General features: G+C 35.2%; 1 protein-coding gene across 1 annotated transcript; it reads left to right on the top strand.

Annotated features, from left to right (window-relative positions):
• The first annotated feature begins 10784 nt into the window (after nt 1–10784).
• LOC131041292 (4-hydroxy-3-methylbut-2-en-1-yl diphosphate synthase (ferredoxin), chloroplastic) lies at nt 10785–19122 on the top strand. The gene is made up of 19 exons (XM_057974333.2): nt 10785–11223; nt 12857–13014; nt 13440–13546; nt 13663–13763; nt 14781–14857; nt 15008–15127; nt 15296–15526; nt 15630–15746; nt 15855–15929; nt 16328–16405; nt 16606–16665; nt 16763–16825; nt 17071–17215; nt 17323–17461; nt 17622–17699; nt 17839–17998; nt 18122–18220; nt 18332–18436; nt 18737–19122. The coding sequence occupies exons 1-19, from the start codon at nt 11025–11027 to the stop codon at nt 18836–18838; spliced, it is 2214 nt and encodes a 737-aa protein (XP_057830316.1). The 5' UTR covers nt 10785–11024; the 3' UTR covers nt 18839–19122.
• The last annotated feature ends 1022 nt before the right edge of the window (nt 19123–20144 follow it).

Consider the following 20144-nt stretch of genomic DNA (forward strand, 5'->3'; position numbering starts at 1 on the left):
ATGGCTAACACTCCCTTTGAGACTTCCATGGCTGTAATGGCCCTTGGAAAAGGTAACATGAAGTTTAGGTTTGTAGGTTAAAATTTCAGAAGTGGCAAATGCAGTGTCAGTAGCACCAATGCTTCATCAACCAGGTAAATTGGGACACCACAATCATGGTAAGATTTTGAAATGTTTTCCTGCATCTTTATATTCAAATTATAGTTTGAAAGTGGCTTAACTTCATTTATTGTAGCTTGGATAGTCTCTTACTTTGGTATAGCCACAACAATGGGATATCAAAATAAGAGATATATAGGGCTACAATAATTATCTGAAGAATAATTCAACAATTCTGCATTATGAAAATAGGCTTAAAGTTACTAGTCTGAGAGGATTGGTTTGCTTAAATATCCTGCACCTACTTTTGATTTGTGTAGCCTGGGTCTGATCCTTCATGAAGGCCAAATCCAGGAGCATAAACAAAAGTTGGTAGTATTAAGACTATTTGGTCAAATCTTGCTCCAGCCTAACCGAAATCAGAATATACATCATGTTTTTATCAAAATCTTTATTTTGTGGTTAGGAAAGATTGGTTTCCAAAGGGAAATTGCATGTTAGGCAGAGTCTAACTTCACAATCAAACTTTCATATGATATAAAAGATTGATTTACACTAACAGTTCTGCCAAGTGTTTGAGCTATAACAATGCAGGATACTTGGGATGATCAAGGAGAGAGCATAAACAACCAAGGACCAACCTCTGGACTTAACTGATAGAAGCTAATGGATGATCAACTGTTTATCAATGTTACAATTTGGGCTTGTAAGGGGAGAAAATAAAATACTCCCCACCTGAACACCCTAGCGCGGGGTGACGATGTATTAAATCTAAAATTAGTTATTTTGCTGGACTATGGTCCCGAGAAAGGCTAGAGGTTTTCTCACCTCCACTCTTTCCTACCGGCGCCCGCATGAGTGGAGTAGTGTATATTTCTAAATGATTAATAAATTCTTGGCCTCGACCTTTTATTGAAAAAAAATAAATGTTTATTCTTCTATTAAATAGTTAATTTGAAAAGATCAATTTATTTAATTCATTTCGCATCTTTCTATTAATTAATTTAATTGAAATATTTTATTAATTATTTCATCTATCCTATTTCTCTGAATTAATTAAATATATCTAATATTTAATTATTCTTCTACTCAATTAATTAAATATCTAATATTTATTTTTTTCCTCCAATCATTTGAATATCTAATATCTAATGATTATTCTTCTATCCTATAGTCTCAAATATTAAATAATTCTTAATTATTTAATTTCTTTTTCAACTCATTCTTCCATCTCTACTTCATCTTCCCTTTGCCAACTCATCAATCATGTGGCTAAAGATATTAATATTTCTTAAATATTAATTCATCATTTATCTCCAACCTCTAAATTTAATGAAATATTGTGTACGTACACATATTTCTTAAATTTTCTTCTATATTCTCTCCAACATCCCTACATCTTAGGAAGGACTTGAGTCCACTTGTCCTCTCATGCCTAAATCCTCTCCAACCATCCCTAGATTCCCTCAGTCAGCAACCCAGTCAAGGTGAGATGAGTGACACTTGTCTTCTCCTTCCCCCTTTCTCTCAACCTTCACCTTTTCTCACAACCATCCAAATCTATAGATCTGATCATGACCGTTGATCCAGGACACATCATCTTTTCCTCTCAAAGTCTATAAAATCAGGAGTTTGAGTTGAGAAAGAGTTAGTCTTCAAGTGAGTTTTCAAGTTGAACATTTGTGAAAACTTATGCATCCGTGAGTTTTAATCTTGAAGCAATTTAGCATAATCATTTAGCATTGCATATCATAGTATCAGTTATCAGTCCATTCTTCATATGTCATCTTGGAAGCTATCGGTGCTTTTCTGAGAGCACATCATCTACAACCAAGAACAGTGGAGTTAGGACACAATGAGACTTAAATCATGAAGGTAATATAGTTTTTATTTTAATAATTCATTTCATGTAGTTTCATTGGTTGAGTTTGGATTTCCTGTAGCATTTCCTTTGTATTTTGTGAAACTAACATGTTGCAGGTAGTATTCTAATGATGAAATTCAAGTAATTGAGAATTAAAAAAAATGAAATATTAAAAATAGAGAATGTGCATATTTAATGTCATTATGATGTCATTTTTTGTATCTTGTTGATGATTGATGCAACATGGATAGATATTGAGAAGTAAGATTTGGGTTTAGAATTATAATTATAACATTATGGTAGAGATGTTTAACACAGCTTGCTATCAAGGATAGGATCATATTGTGCATCTTGGTATGTGATTAATGTGACCTCTTGTTATGTGCTTGTGTCTTTTGTACCTATTCTTGGGAAGTATTTATATTAAAAATAATAGTTAGATATTATATGATGGAGAGAAGACCAAAAACTTTCTAAATAGCAGTCAAGGCCCTTGGGAGTTGCATAAGCTAGAGAATATGACAAATAAAAAATATATGTGGATGTAATCGATGTAATTAAGACTAATATGAGAGTGAGGCTAAATTTTATGTAGTTGTGACTACAAAAATATCAAATGTTAATGTTCAATTATGCTTTCCCCATCTAATGACTAATGAGATGTCCTTCAATACACGTTCCTAGATACTCAACTTGATATTTTTGGTGCATACACTAACAAGATACAATCAAATTCTAAAAATTTATTAGGAGAAGGAAAACTATAAATTAAAATAGGAAAACTAGGTCACATCATGCAACCTAGTCCCGAGTGGGAAAATGCTTAGAATAGAGATTGGTCCAAATGAATGATATATGTAATATTGGCTACCATATGGACTTAAGATAATTATCAGTTAATACACCAAATAAATTAAGTTAAAACATCTATACAAAATAATGTGAAAAAATGTAAAAATATAATGTACGCACCTTTATCCCTTATAATAACTGGGATACTCATATATGGCTCTTTATTTTCTTTTAATTCTTTTCTAGATAAAGAAATAGATTATGTTCCCTACCCATATGTATCAATAAATCAACACAACAAATTAAATTTTAAGTAGAATAGCTTATAGGTCAATACTAGTGAAGCTAAAAACATAGTTTGTGGTGAGAAAACCAAAACAAGAGTATCATTTTGTCATCAAATTATAGACACAAGAGATGGTAGAAAAATAAAAACAAAGAATATAAATAATAATAATTGCTTGTCAAGATTTAATCTCAAATCCACCACTAGAGATGGTATAAAGGAAGAGGTGATGAGACCATAAATGTTGGAGTAAACCTTAGTAATTAATTAATCAATAATTAATTACTTAGGTCCCTTATTACTTTATTACACTTAATATAAACTTAAGAGTGTCTTTCTTTGATTAGATTGAGCTAATTATAGGCCAAGTTGTCTAAAATCATATGATTAAGACACTTGTCATGCTCTAATTTAATCTTCATCTAAGGTTTTATCCTTATGCTTTTATAAAAATTTAATGTATTCATTAAAATATATCTAATGTAATCCAATTCAATTTACAAGTTAATATCAATATCAATTTCTCTTTGGGTCAATCTCTTTGGCCCCCGTCGGCAGCTCCCTTCGGCCCTGCCGTTGTGCTCAGCCCCTGGCCCTGCCCACCGCCATCGGTCTCCTTGTAGCCCCCGCCACCCAACCCAGTGTTGTTGCCGGCCTCCCTATAGCCCCGCCGCCGCCGACTTCCCTGCGGCCCCCGCCACCAGGCCCAGCCCCGTCGACAACTCCCTCCTGCCCCCACCAGCCCTGCGGCCTCCACCGGCTCCCTTACTGTCGCCACTGCCCGACCCTTACCGTCAGCTGCCCTAGCTCCGCCGCCCGGCCACCAGAACAATCACCTGGCCACTAGAGCTCCACTCGGTCGCCACCGAAGCGCCACTCACTAGCCACCTCCGCTTGAACAACCACCAAACTACCCCTTCCTCTTGTTTTGGAGGGGGGTTTGGTTTTTTGGCCATATCTTGGGCATACCGAGTCATTTTTTTGAAAATGAATAGGCGTCCGAAAGATGGTTCCAAGTCGGACCTCGTCATGTTGGTAATTTTTTCCAATTTTGCTGTTTGACTATGTTTTTTTTTCAGTCAAAGTGAGGTCTCTTTTTTGCACTCTAGGGGACGTAGAATGAGCATCCGAACTCTGTTTTTCGAAAAATTTATATTTTTGGAAAGCATGTACTGTGTACTTTCTATCCATATGAGTTTTATTTCTATATTATTCTCCATGCATATTGTATTCAGTTTTTTGCTTTTTAGCACTTTGGTGGATATCGTGGTTGTTTCAGGTCTTGGGATCTCTTCTCTGAGTAGGGTGTTTTTGTTTTGGTTCTCGTTTCTATTTCCAGTCTTCTTATCATTGTAGCTTGTATTTATGCAAACGCACTGAGTGAAAGTGCCATCATGCATTATTTTCTTGGGATCTTGCATATCTTGTGCCTTGTTGTACATGCACTACTTATAAAGTACCATGAGGGGGTTGATGTTTTCCTTTTGTTTTCCATCTATCTTTGTCCAGTGAGTGTTCCTTCCACGACATTCACCTCATGATGTGTGTCAAGTGAGTGTTCCTTCCACGACACCATGTACTTTTCTCGGCACCTTTGATGTTCCTGGTTCTTCGTCATGCAGTTCTTGTTGGCTGTTCTTTTCAGTGTACCTGTCCCTCTCCCTCTGCAACATTATGGGGAGGTTTGTCCTATTGGTTCTAATGCTTCCATGGTTCGATTGATCAGCTCTTCAGGCTTTGGTGTTTTTCATGCCATCTGTATATTCAAGTTCAGTGTTTTCCTTGTTTGCCATCTAATTCGAGTAGTGTCATTTGAGGGCACTCATACAGATTATAGTCTTCTCTACCTGGTCATGTTCTATTTCAGTGGAGGTTCTTCAGATCAGCAGTTATTCTTCGACAGAGTTTGCAGGTTCTTCATGCTTCAGTGGTGTTCTTTTCCATCTCTTTTTGGAGTAGAGTTTTGTTCCCACGTGGTTTTCTCTATTTCTCCAGTTTATAGAGATTTCATTGTATTTGGGTACCTGATCAAGCCTTGTTGTCGGGGCCCATCTTTATTGCTTTCAGTAGCTATTCTAGGTTTTAGCTTCTCCCTAAGTCTAGCTTAAGGGGGGGTGTTAGAGTATTCAGGTATTTACTTGATTAATTAAACAATATTTGTTTGATTATTTAAGTTCCCTTTATCTCTTTTACACTTAAGCTAACTTTAGGTGCATAATAATTAATTCTTTTATTAATTATTATGTGCAAACCTAGGTTTTCCCTTTTAGGGTTTCTTGACCTATTAAAGGTCAAGTTCATTCTTTTCATTGTAACAACAAGAAGAAGGTTTTTTACATTACACATTTTGTGAATATTGAGCTCTCTTTTTGAGCATATTTTCTGTGTATTTCTTTCTTCTGTGATTTGCTTCCTTGCTTCTCCTTGTAACAGGGTTTTTAGCTTGTAGAGATCATTTGGGCTCCTATGGTGTTGCATTTTCTCAACTCCAACAAACATCAATCATGACATTTTCTCTTTAGATGTTGTAGGCATTTTGGTTGCAGGTGATTTCTAGGAGCTATGAAGTTAGCTATAAACTCCAACAATAAATTCTCTCATATTTAGCCAAATAAAATAATCTATTTCTTCTTAATAAGTTGGTGTTGAAGTTGATTTGACTGATTTGATAGAAAGTTATTTATTTTGTTTAAGGCAAAATGTAAAGTGGACATTTGGTTTATTTTTAGTACTTAATGTGATCTAAATTTATTTTAATATTTCTCTATAAGTTTGTGCAAGTTTCTATAATGCAAGTGAATACATTATTGAATAACACATGTCAATAAGAAGGATCTAGAGACACTTGCAGTGGAGAGCTCTAAAGGCACTAGCAGTAGAGAACTCCAAAGACACTAATAGTGGATAATTCCTGAGACTTTTGAAGGATTTGAAGACATCATGAGAATTTGTAGTGGACCCTTCCAAATTTTGAACACACTCCAACATTCTTGTAAGGCTCATTGACCATCAATCATTCCTAAATTAACATGCTAAGTAACTATTCCATGCAAAGATCTCTAATAGTTATTTCATGTCTCCTTCTTTTACCATGGGTAACTCTAGCTGTCATAATACTTAAGTATCATTCTATGACCATTTAATTTTCTACATGACAATTAGATCAATAAACTAAAGATAATTCCTTCATTCTCATGGGACACTAGAGGACAAGTGAAGAAGAAGAAAAAATGTAGTTTTATTAAAACAATGATACCTTGCTCATTTCTTAATGAATTCAAAAATTTTAAATGATCTAGAAAGATTAAATTGAGTGCAACAAAATCCAAAAATTGTTTGAAGCGATTTACAATCATGAATTAGTAGTTAATGATAGAAAATGACTAATGCAAAAGTGGTGAGATGAAGGATAATAGTTCTAGTTTGCTAGAAGTTTGATAAACACCTCCTTAAGCATAGGATATCATATCCATATTATTGGTGTATTGATCAAATATATTAAGAATAATTATTCTATAAATACATTGTAAATGATGCATCAAGGGGGAGGGATAAAGAAGGGCCTATTTTTCTCGAGGAAGTAGGATAGTTTTTAGTTTCATTTCCAACATTGTATTTCCAAATTTTATAGAGTAAATTTGATTCTAGCAAGTGTGATTTAGATTATTCTTTTCAATTCCTACAAAAGTGAGATAGATTAGTCAATTCCCTTTATGCAAATGTGCTCTTTTTCATTTATGCAAGTGTGTTGTAGAGTAGATTTGATTTTTGCATACATGATGTATAAGAGATTATCATGAAAGTCCTATCTTCTCTTTTGTATATAGTCATGGACATCATCCTAAATTGGTAATTACATGATGAGGATTAAAACAACCCCATTAAGAAAGGTTGCCAACCTCTTGTGTCTGGTAACCTTGATCTATATGGTGACTACCAAAATGATCTCAAAATCGCTTTTCAACAATAAATTGGCTACTCTCCCAACCTATTTTGTATTATATGCCTTGATGCATCAATGAGGAATAAAAAGGTAAGCTTAGGCCAAACAAGGTAATGAGAATAAAATTCCCATTATGATTCTTAATAAGATGAAATAAATTTTTTATCACCACACATATGAGTGCCAAGAAGTGGGCCTTCAAGTCCTAAAAATAACCCATATACATAAGGCCATGGAATTGTAAAGTGGAAAATTGGATCCTAGTGATTCCCCACCTAGGAGAGAGAAAGGAATCCACTAGGATGATTTTCACTTGGGAGGAACTTTACATTAAAAAGAGGGATTGAATCCACTAGATCCAAATCCAAGGGAAGCAAGGATGTGAATTCTAAGTGGATTGCAAGTGGTTGAAATGTGATTTACCCTCTTTTGTAAATGAGAAAGTTGACTTGTTGATTATGTGGAAAAGAGAGAGGAAATTGAGTGAAATGAAGAGCTACCGATTTAGGATCACGTTGTAACTTCGGATATGAGCTAATTAAAATAACGTAGATCTACCTTGCAAATTTGGAGAAAAGTCATCAGGACCGTGGCAAGAATGTACATGGTCCGCCACAAAATCCGTGAAATGAAAAGGGTTCTTCCATCTCTACAAATGAAGCCCAAACTTGCAATTACAGTTGCGCACCTACAATCTACACACAGAAAAGAGAAGAAAGGGGGGTTGTGGATAAGGGTTTGCCTTAGTCAAACCCCGATTGAGGAATCAACCTAGAAAGAAAACAATTGCAAATGCTTGAATGTAAACAATGGAGATGTAGACCTTGTAGATCTGCAACTTGTTGATGATGATTGCTTTGCTTCTTGAATGTAACCACAAATGTTGTATGAAATGGCATGTAACGTGACAAAACAATAACACACATGCATGCTTATAAATGAATGTTGTAATGTTGCTCCAATGGATGAATGAAGAAAACTTGAATGCTTGATGATGACCTTGAAATATTTTATCTTCTCCTTATGCTCTCTATTTGTCCTTTCGTTGTTCATCCGTCAATGAATGAGGGTATTGAATTCTCTTTTATACATGCCTCGAGGATTAATTTTCAACCACCGAAGGCCAACAAAGAGGAATAAAAAACCTCGAAGACAAGAAATGCATAGGAGATCGAACAACCCGCACATAGGACCACCCTAAGAGGTAGGGACAGGGGTGCCACGCTCCTATCCTAGGGGATAGGGGCCGCCACGCCACTATCTTGCCCTATTTTGGGGCCTGAACAGGGTCTAAAGCAGACACAAGACATAAAGGAGGAAGAGAGAAGGGTTGGAAATGCAAGAATAGGCCCCAGTTAGAGAAGGAGATGCCATCACCAAGGTGAGGACCCCAAATGTGGTTAAAATTGCAGGGGTCACAATTTTATGACACTATAGGAATAAACACCACCAACTATAGGAAAATGAATAAGGAACGAACTTTGAAAAGACCCAAAATAAACTTCAAACCTTGGTTAAAATCCTTGATAAACACCCTAGTTGTTGATAAAATGTATATAGTAGATTGGATAAGATTCAAAGGTTCAGATAGAAGCACGTAGGCAATCTCAAAGTTGTTCTTGCTTTAGATGTTTTCTTTAAAGTAATCAATTCCAAGTGCCTCCTTGATAAAATTCAAACTTTTATTGCTTCAATATATGAAAGCCTTTCCCAATCCAATGCTAATTACCTCCCCACAAAAATCCATCTTTATTTTATCCATGGTTAGGAAAAATTTGGTTCCAAGAACATCATTTAAAGATAATAAAAAAATACATGGATGAAAAGGCAATAGAAAGTAGCTTATTGTTGTAACTTCCACTTCATAGACTATAGGTGCCCATCTATTCTTGCATACAACTTGTGTGAAGAAGCAAGTAGTAGTACCAAATAAGACACCTCATCTCAAATACACTCATGATAAAATCATTGAGGTGAGGTACCTCCAGTTGCAATCAACCCACCATATGTGATCTATAAATGATATAGATAAATGATTATGATGGGCCAAATGGCATAACCATTCCACCTCAACACCACATCACAAATGAAAATTCCACATCAGTAAACACCTCCAATTATGGGGGAGTTGCCTCAATGATTTCTATAAGATTAGCCCATTCTCTAAGTTCATATCCATCACCTTTGAGGACATAGGAGTCAATCCCATAATGCCTAAAAAGGTAATAACCTTATTAGTTTTATGGAAGTAGTGGCCAAAAGAAAAGGACTCTAAGGAATCTAGAAGAGGCCACAACAACCTCAAGATGTGCTCCAATTTCTTACTACATGAGCTTTTTTCTTTTCTAAATAATATTCAAGATGACAATTCAAGTCCCCTTCAAGATATAGTTGCATGTATGCAAATCACAAAGTCAAATTGCTCCCATGGATAACTACTTGATCTTCAACCTCATTGTCTATCTTGTGAGCAAACTTCAAAGTAAGCTCCACAATTGAAACATCATTTATCATCTTTTAAGTATACAATTGACATCAATGCAAACAAGATTTCGACAAGAGGCCCTATGAAATTCTAGTGTGAGAAAGCCTTCAGAAGGAGGGAGCCATTTTTCTTTCAATAAAAATATATATCCTTGCTATCTTTAGATTTTATATTTTAGACATTATAACACTTAAAGTAGAACTTTTTATATGTGTGTGTGTTTTCAAATTAGTGAAATTAAAATAGTTAAAATTAATGGAGATAATCAATTGATAATAACTCTCTCTTTAAGATAACAACTTAGAAATTCTCTCTAGAAATTAAAAAAATAGAAAACCAAAAAACATAGATTTGAACTTGTACTTTCATAGTAAAAACTTAAAATTTTAAGCATGCTTAAGTTAATAAAGTGAACTTAATTGAATGGATGATATAGGTGTCATCATCTTACAAGGGGGTTACATTTGTTATTTTTAGATTACTCGAGTCTTAAAAAACTCACTACTAGCTTGCCTTAACTAATATATTTCTCTTTTCTTAAAAATTATAAAAATAAAAAATAAAAAATAAAATATAGCTAATTTATTTTTTAGGCAAGGGTCCATGAAGGGGCATGAAGAAATTATTTTGGTGCTATGGGATTATTTGGAATCTTTTCCTTAAAAATAGGAGCCCCGCTTTTTAGGCCTACAAATTTGAGGGGGTGAAAAAGGGGTGAGGCTAGAAATTGCCCCACCACATTAGGATGTTACTCACTTCTCAAAGTTTAATTTCTATTAAAAAATAATTTTGGAGGGAAATAATTTTCTTTTACTTGTTTTTATCACTCAATAATATAAGACAAAGGTATCAGAGTCATGACACCACCAACTTTGAGAGCTTAATTTTTTAAGCTGAATTACACTATAAAATTCATATAGACCCATCTCTATTTTTTAAGAACTCCCCTCCATAAGACCCTATGACATTTTTACAATTTATTACAATTATCCAATTATTTGAACTAATACTATATATTTAATGTGATCGAATTTTCCCAACTTATATGCGAAAGGCTTAAAGATCTGTTGTAGGTTCATTGAACCGTCCGAATCCGGATTCGGAAGAATATTCTGTTAACATATAAACAAACAAATAAATAAATTTTAAAGAAATATATATTCTCTCTATTTGTCATTATTCTTGAGGCACAATTTCACGATGGTTAAAACAGTCCCGTAAAAACTACTAGTTGAAAAAGTGAAGGGTCAAAGAAATGCAAATTTTGTCCGGTACTGTTACAAAAGATGCTCCAAGCTAAATAGTCCGTCACAAAAAATTAGTCAAATTTATCAAACATGCGAATTTGTTCATTTATAATTCTAGATCCTACGTTTTGTCCCTTATGGATAATCCACTGCATAACCTACATAAATTACAGAGCACCCACAGTGTTCCACAATAAGTTTGCAGCGAAAAATCTGGGCATTCATAGCTTGGATTAATTCCAAACTGAGTTCAAATTCACAGAATTTTTCATCCTACAGACCTGTGATCAGAAGTGGGTATTGGAACAATGGCTGCCGCAGTACCTGCTTCCTTTACTGGCTTGAAAAAGACCGATTTCTTGGACAGTATCAATGGCCAAAAGGGTATTAAGATGTCCAATTTGAAGTCCCCAAAGTTAAACAGGGTCAGAATGATTAAGGTGAGGAGCTCAACATCTCCAGACATTGCAGAGATGGAGCCTGCTTCAGAAGGAAGCCCTCTTTTGGGTACGTTTTTATAACATTTTTAGATTGATATTAATAATGTAATGCTGAAAAGCAGTTCAATTGATTATGCCTAGCGCAAAATTAATGTTCTTTATGCGTCCTCTCTGCAAAGGGATTTTTTGGAATTTTTGGGTCATTGATTTGCTTCCAGTTTAGTTTTGGAACACACAAATCCACACGATAAATGTGCATATATCGCCCAACCAACCCCCAACATTACCACACGCATATGTCAGTTCAATTGGTTTTGCCTAGTGCAAGAATTGACAATCTTTTCTGCTCTGCAATGGTTTTTGTTGATTTCCGGGTCTCTAAATTGCTTTTGGTTTGGTTCTGGTCCATTGTCCATTTGTAAACAAACCAACAACCAAGTCCCAACATAACCACACACATATGCCAGTTCAATTGGTTGTGCCTAGTGCAATAATTAACGATCTTATCGGCCTTGCAATGGTTTTTGTTGATTTCCAAGTCTCTAAATTGCTTTTAGTTTGGTTCTGGTCCATTGTCCATTTCTAAACAAACCTAAATGATAATATGTTCTCTTTCACATGTGTGTGTGGTTATGAGTTAGCTATCTAGTCTGTATAAGTACACATATAAATAACAGAGGAAATATGCTTATGTGCCTATTGAAACTCAATTATCTGTACCACAGATGAGGCATATCTGAAACTCAAAGTGGGAAGATTTCTTAGCTTTTCAGAGTGAATGGGAGAAAGGGAGTACCTACCATAGGATATGCTCCAAGTGTAGACTGTATCGAATTCTACAGTATGTGTCTTGAGGAATATAAACTATAGAATTCAACAATGTGTGTCTATGGGTGTAGAATAATTGGGACAGCTTCCAACGTTGTTGACTAGTTTAATTAACATGTTTATCCTGGCTATCTTCAGTCTTGGATCAGTTTAATTTTTTAAAGTGTAACTGAGTCGATTCGGTCATAGAGGAAACCAGCCATTATCAGCTGTTATAGTACTCATCAACTGTCTGTTGCTTTGTTCGCTTCAGCAAATGAGTATAGTTGTTTTTGTATGAAGCTATTTTGTCTGTAGTGTTAGCTCTCTAAACCACAGTAAACTGAACATGTGAAGAGAACCTCATTTTGATTTTGCACAGCATTCTTCTCAATGTTATGTTATTCCTGAATTAAAATAATTTACTTTAAAATATTTTGCAAATTATTTTGTGAAAATTAGTTTTAGTGACGTCAATCTAATGTCCAAAAAAATAGTATGCCTTATTTTGTTTTGTTAAATAGTTTCCCAAAATGCACCTTCCAAAAAAAAATATTCCATTGGAAATATCATCCTGACATCCTTTTGGCTTTCTCTCCCTACCCTATATTCTTATAATCCTTTGGAATTTTATATTTTCTTTTGCATAAAATTACTAAATGCTTTAAAAGTGGGGAAAGTTAAAAACATATAAGCAGAAAAAGTTCGCCTGACTTATTTGCAGGTCACTACTTGAAATGCATTTTCTTTCAAGAGAACTTCTGCATTCTGAGGGGAAAAATAATTGATGTGGCACAATTTACTCTGATAGTTTCAGTGTGGATATTATTGTCTTGTTTTCTAGACTAAGTATTTCCGGGAGTAATTGTTTGTACTTGTATTTTGATTTTTAGTTCCAAGGCAGAAGTACTGCGAATCCATTTACAAGACAGTGCGCAGGAAAACAAGGACAGTCATGATTGGCAATGTTCCACTAGGCAGTGAACATCCTATTAGGGTTCAAACCATGACTACTACCGACACAAAAGATGTTGCTGGAACTGTTGAACAGGTCTGTGACTGTCATCAACTTAACATTTTTAAGAATTTAGAATTAAGAGTGATTTTGCAGCATTTTTTATATGCAAATTTGTTGTATGGCATTGCATTTCAATATGAACAGGCAAATTGTGTTAAGAATGATGAAATTAATGTCTTTCTGAGGTCTGAATTTGTTACCATTTGAACTTGACACATGGAATGACAATCTTTGCCTTGATGATTTTCCATTTAAATGTCGTCCAGACTCCACTTTATCTATATCAAGAACTGAAATAAGTTATTAACTTTATGCATTACACAGTAAGATTATATGCAAAGGAATTCCTCATTTCCGAACATGACATGTCTAACCACAAACAAGTAGTGGCTACTCACAGCTGATCAAAAGAAATTATCTCCATTGTCACCTAAAATATAGATCTTATTGCATTGTAGGTTATGCGAATAGCTGATAAGGGAGCAGATCTTGTTCGAATCACTGTCCAGGGCAAGAGAGAAGCAGATTCATGCTATGACATTAAAAACACTCTTGTTCAGAAAGGGTAGGCCTTTAAACATGAAGTTCCCAAGTTTATTTTAATTGTTCTACTTTAGAGATCTATATGGGTCTTTCTTGTGTGTTTTTCACCTTATTCTTGATACATGATTTGGCATGCAGATATGATATTCCCCTTATCGCAGACATCCATTTCGCTCCTTCAATTGCACTGCGAGTTGCAGAATGTTTTGACAAGATTCGGGTTAATCCTGGAAATTTTGGTAAAATGAGACCTGAAAAATCTATTCAACTTATTTCCTTTCTTTTTCTAGAGTGAAGGAACTCTTTTATTATTAATTATTGGTAAGCTCAGTAGAGCTTTAAGTTCATGTGCAATATCTTAATTTTCCAAAAATGGTTCAATAGCTAGTTTGGAAACTCCCTAAATAATCAGTTTTCAGTCCTCTCCTTGTACAGGGATCTTCAAAATTTTCTGAACAACCCTGTATTGTGCCTTTCTGTTGGAAAATGGAAACACATCCTAGGATCTCCGTTTAAGAAATAGAGGCACTATAGGAGATATCACATATACATCTTACCTATACCAGCTAAGCCAGAATTTATCTTCAAAGCTCTGTCAAAGTTTTTGGTCTTCTCCTTGTACAGGGATCTTCAAAATTTTCTGAACAACCCTGAATCGTGCCTTTTGTTGGACAATGGAAACACATCCTAGATTTTCCAATTATGAAATAGAGCCATTAAAGGAGATATTACTTATACCAGTTAAGCCAGAATTTATCTTTAAAGCCCTGTCAAAGTTGTCTTTAGAAATCATGAAGCTATCATCTCCAAGAGACATTGTCATCAATGTTGGAATGAATCATTGAATTCTCGCTTTGGAATAAAATAAGGGTTATAGTCTGAACAAATCCCATTTTCCACAACTTTGTTGCATTTACTTGCCCAAGGCTTCAGAGACTAAAATATAAGGGGGGTTCAGGATGATTGGCAGTTTATTGTAAGAGGGTTTTTGACTGATTTTGAAGAAATTAATTGGGAGTTATTCTTCCCATATCCTATCCAATGCAACTGCATAGTGGGAGATCAATTTTTGGAAGTAAAATTTTCTATTACTCCTTCGTGAATGATTCCAATTTTTCATGAGCCAGCTCTGCAGAACACTCGTGAAATGGACATGTAATTTCTTGGATAACATTATTTGTCGGTATTAAAAACATCAGAGTAAATATTTGCCTTCAGTGGGGATAGTCTATGACCAATTCTATCTTTACTTGCAGCTGACAGACGTGCGCAATTTGAGAAGCTAGAATACACTGAAGAAGACTATCAGAAGGAGCTTGAACACATTGAAAAGGTAGGATAGTTAGATAGGTTTTCTGTATTCTATCTCTTTCTTGTATTGTTATTATAACAGTGAGTAACAAGTGAGGTTTGAGAGATTTGCTTGATATGGATTAAAATGTTTGAACTTTGAACATTTTACATATATTGCAATTTTCTGTAGGTTTTTGTTCCCTTAGTAGAGAAATGCAAGAAATATGGAAGGGCAATCCGCATTGGCACTAACCATGGAAGTCTTTCTGATCGGATCATGAGTTACTATGGTGATTCTCCTAGGGGAATGGTAAGTTCATCTGTTATTTTTAATATTTCTATTAAGTTGGACATGTAGATTGTATGATTTAGTAAATTTTATTTTACTCTGCTAAAAAACTGTTTTATATTAATAAGAAATTATATATATATATTTGAAATTTTGTTCAACATGCTAATGTTCATTGTCTTAAAACAGGTGGAATCAGCATTTGAATTTGCACGCATTTGTCGGAAGCTGGATTTCCACAACTTTGTCTTCTCAATGAAAGCAAGCAACCCTGTAATCATGGTCTCGGCATACCGTTTGCTTATTGCAGAGATGAATGTCCTAGGATGGGATTATCCATTGCATTTGGGAGTTACTGAAGCTGGTGAAGGTGAAGATGGGCGAATGAAATCTGCAATTGGCATTGGAACACTTTTACAGGTTTCTTCTAGTGATTCTCTTCCTCATTTCTGTGTCAAGATTTCACAGTTTTTTCTGTTCCTTATCATTTATATAAGCTGACAATTTTCAATCTTTTATGCAGGATGGTTTGGGTGATACAATTCGGGTTTCCCTTACAGAACCTCCAGAAGAGGAGATAGATCCATGCAGAAGACTTGCAAATCTTGGGATGCAAGCTGCCAAGCTGGAGAAAGGAGTGGTAAGCTTGCACCTAGCTTCTTTGTACATGTATAGAACTGATGTGGTTCTGATGATCATTTTTGTTTTGAAGTTGGTATTGATATTTTAGAAACTATTCTTTTGACAGGCTCCTTTTGAGGAGAAGCACCGCCACTACTTTGATTTCCAACGGAGAACCAGCCAACTTCCCATACAGAAGGAGGTGTGTTACATATTATTCTTGCAGGCTTGCTTTTTGCATAATTCTATACTTCCCTTTCCCAGTTATTTGATATTCTCAGTTTCAAATTATATGGGAGTTTATTTTTCTATAGTGGAATTCTTGTTTAATATTTTCTTTTTGTACTTCTACTCAGCCAATGTCTCAACTCAAGTAAAACAATTTTGTGCTGTTTGAACTTTTTAGTTGATTTATTAAATTCAATCATTCTTATTTTTTAGTCATTTGAATTCTTGACCTTGATCTTGGAGGTTCAAATTCTAAAAGTGAACTGGTCTTGATGTCAATACTTTTAAAATCAATTACATTCTATTTCCATGTCTATTTCTACAGCCTGACTTTCATGCTCATCTTTAATTGAATTCTTTTCACATGTACAGGGTGATGTTGTGGATTACAGGGGTGTTCTGCATCGTGATGGTTCAGTTTTAATGTCTGTGACCCTTGATCAGTTGAAGGTAAAATTCTGGATATATTTTTTAGTTCCCTTCAATGCTAGTTGCTATAATGTCTCTGTGGCCCCAAATAGTTGTTGAGGTGTAAGATTTGTATTTGATTATTCTGAAGTTCCTAGTGTATTGAACCCGAAGTTCTCAGCTTTGACTATTTGTTATGACAGTATCTTTTGTATGATAAATATTGTTTATTTTTATTGCAGACTCCTGAGATCTTGTACAAGTCACTTGCAACAAAGCTCATTGTTGGCATGCCCTTTAAGGTATGGGGCTTATAGTCTTGCTCTGTGTGCAATGCGACGATGCCATCACTTTTATTATTATAATTCTAACAGTGATATATAACTTTATGTCTTCTAGGATCTTGCAACAGTGGACTCAATCCTGTTGAGGGAGCTACCCCCTGTGGATGACAGTGAAGCGGTTGGTCCTTTCAACTTTTCAAACTTTTTCATTCCTGTGCATAAGTGCCATGTTTTATTAGTTCCCTACTTCATTATGGCAGAGACACATATTGCTTCTATTTAAGTAATTTTTTGGCTGCCATGTATTTGTAACTTATCAGATTCAATGGATTTTACTTTTCATGAAAATGTGGAAATGGTGAATAAAATGAAGAAACATATTTATGGATTCCTTACTTATGTTCAACACTTGCTTGGGTGTAGAGGCTGGCAATTAAAAGACTTGTAGATATAAGTATGGGAGTTTTGGTACCTTTGTCAGAACAACTTACCAAACCTTTGGCACATGCCATAGTTCTTATAGACTTGAAGGAACTCTCAACTGGTGCCCACAAGCTTCTACCAGAAGGTGTGATTGTAAAAGCATATGTTAAGAATAACGATTCTTCTTTGTCACAATAGTTTCATACTGTCTATATACTTCGAGAGTTAACTGTTATGTTCACATTGATGCAGGTACACGCTTGGCTGTAACTCTTCGAGGAGATGAAGCATATGAGGACTTGGATCTTATCAAGAGTGTAGATCCTATAATGCTTCTCGTAAATATTCCCAATGAAGAGGAGAGGGTGAACCGTGTCCATGCTTCTCGAAGGTGCCAATTCTTTCCATGTTTGCACATGTGGACTTGTATTGCAAATTTTGAAACTTTGTGATTTTGGTTCACAAATATGAAAATTTACTGCATCATTGCAATCCATGCATTGGACGCCTCTTAACCAAAGTGGTTCTAAACTCCTGGTTTGAACTTGTAGATTGTTTGAGTACCTGCAAGAAAATGCCTTGAACTTCCCTGTTATTCATCATCTACAATTCCCCGAAGGAACTCACAAGTACGTACAAAGAGGGTTTGTTGTAACAAATTTCAAACAACTTTAGGCTTTTCTTTTGTTTAAATTGATGTTTCTTATACAACTTCTCTTTTAGGTCAGCTCTAACCTTTTATCATTATGTATTACTTTGATCTTGAAGGGATGATCTAGTCATCAGTGCAGGCAGTCAGGCTGGTGCTCTTCTTGTTGACGGGCTTGGGGACGGTTTATTGTTGGAGGCTCCATGCCAAGACTTTGACTTCCTTCGCAATACATCATTTGGATTGCTACAAGGTTGCAGGATGAGGAATACTAAAACGGTAGGCCACCTGAGATAGTTTAATTTTTTATATTCATGCACTAATAAATCAAAATTTTAATGTAGTTTCTCTTTTAACCAACACAATTCTGCAAAGAAGTTTAATCATGTTCTCTGTTTTCAGGAATATGTGTCATGTCCATCTTGTGGACGCACACTCTTTGATCTTCAAGAAATAAGTGCAGATATACGGGAGAAGACATCACATCTGCCTGGTGTTTCGGTATGGTATTTGCTAGCCATAAAATAATGTACATTATGAATTTATAAATACTTTCGTCACATTTGAAGTCACTACATTTCATATAACAATCTGATTTTTGATGTGTTACAGATTGCTATCATGGGCTGCATTGTGAATGGTCCTGGAGAGATGGCAGATGCCGACTTTGGATATGTTGGTGGTGCACCAGGAAAGATTGATCTCTATGTTGGAAAGGTATCTCATTTGTTGATCCTACTCCTTGTTTAGTGTACAGTGTATCTATAGACTACATTGATGGATTAGTTTTCAACATTCTATCATTGCATCGTTGTTTGAAGTCCGGGGCATAATCCATTCTGCAGCTGTCATTTGTGTTTCATTCTTGATTTGTTTCTTATCTTGTCAATATATAAGATTACTAATTTATAGATCTTGTTTTAGCTTAATAGCTGTTAAAATTAACTATAAGTTCATTGTCTTGCTCCTGACAAATCTGACATGTGTTATTATTGCTGTTGTTCTTTGTAATTTCAGGATGTGGTAAAACGAGGTATAGCGATGGAACATGCATGTGATGCCTTAATTCAACTAATAAAGGATAATGGTCGTTGGGTTGATCCTCCAGTTGAAGAATGATTTGTTGAGTTTTTTAAATTAAAGCCACTTAGGCAATGTCTTAGGTATATCAACATGATTTATGTTGTATAGGGCTAAATTAAAAAGAGCAAGGAACTGTCTCTGTTGGAAATGATGATTATCTCTAAAAGGTGAGATCCTCATTTAAGTGCAACAGATGGGTGACTAAGGAAGCGCTTGTAATATTTTTTTTTAATTTTGAAATAAATGTAGGTTCTCTAATCGGTGTGTAAGAATACTTGAGCAAAGTAAGTGAAGCCCCATGCTGGGCACAAAATTTGTTATATTAGATGGCATCCAACTTTATATTACTATATGATACAAGGTAACTGAATTTATTGGTGATAAAGGAGTTTGCTGGAGAAAAATCTACATATTGACATGACAAACACTGTTGACAACATGGCCTGGATAAATTAGAAGTCCTCTCCCACTTCAATAGCATTGCAGGAAACTTAGAGCTTGAAAAAGATATATAAATGCTCCTCCTTCGACATTCTTCTTCTTGGAAAACTAGACGGTTTTTTGGCCCCCAAGTTTATTGGAAAGCTACAACCACAAACCTTTACCTTCATACATTTTCCCATCACCATCCTACCCAAAAAAGAAGGCATCCTCAGAACTTTATCAACTAGAACACTCTTTAATCACACAAGAAGGCATCTTCCCTAAGAAAGATTGAATTGCTTTCTTAATAACTAGCAACGTGCAAATTCTTTATTGCTTTGACTCTGTCAAGGTCTATAGAGATTCCCTTCTTTGAGACATGCCCTAGCAATTTACCTTGGGGAGCTCAAGTACACACTTCTTGGGATTGAGAGATAATTCTTGGCACATTTGGAAGACCTCTTAATGATCAAAATGCTCTTCTTTTTTCTTAGAGAAAATAGTAAGGTCATCTAGGTAAATGTGAATAATCTCATTACATAAGCATGTGAAAGCAATATCCATTGTGAGCTGCAATGTAGCTCCCCAATTTGAGAGACCAAAAGGCATCTTGGTGTATGAACTTGGTTGTAAAGGTAGTTTTGTGTCAGTCCTCTTTTTGAGCCAAGCTTAGTTGTATCTAGAATATTGGGATTAAGGCATCTAAATCTTTGAGGGTCCTAACACTAATTATTGGATTATATTTGGTGTAAATATTTCATTATATCTTAAGTTCTAACTTTATAGGTTGTCATATCACTTTTTTGGGACCCACATGGGAGGATATTCCTACATGCATGAGGAGAGTTCAATAGAGTGCCACTTGTCACTTGGGTGCTCATTTGGAAAGAGGAGTTTGTAGGAACTTCTCAAAGGTGCA

The sequence above is a fragment of the Cryptomeria japonica genome, chromosome 11 (assembly GCF_030272615.1).
Source record: "Cryptomeria japonica chromosome 11, Sugi_1.0, whole genome shotgun sequence".
Classification (NCBI taxonomy): domain Eukaryota; kingdom Viridiplantae; phylum Streptophyta; class Pinopsida; order Cupressales; family Cupressaceae; genus Cryptomeria; species Cryptomeria japonica.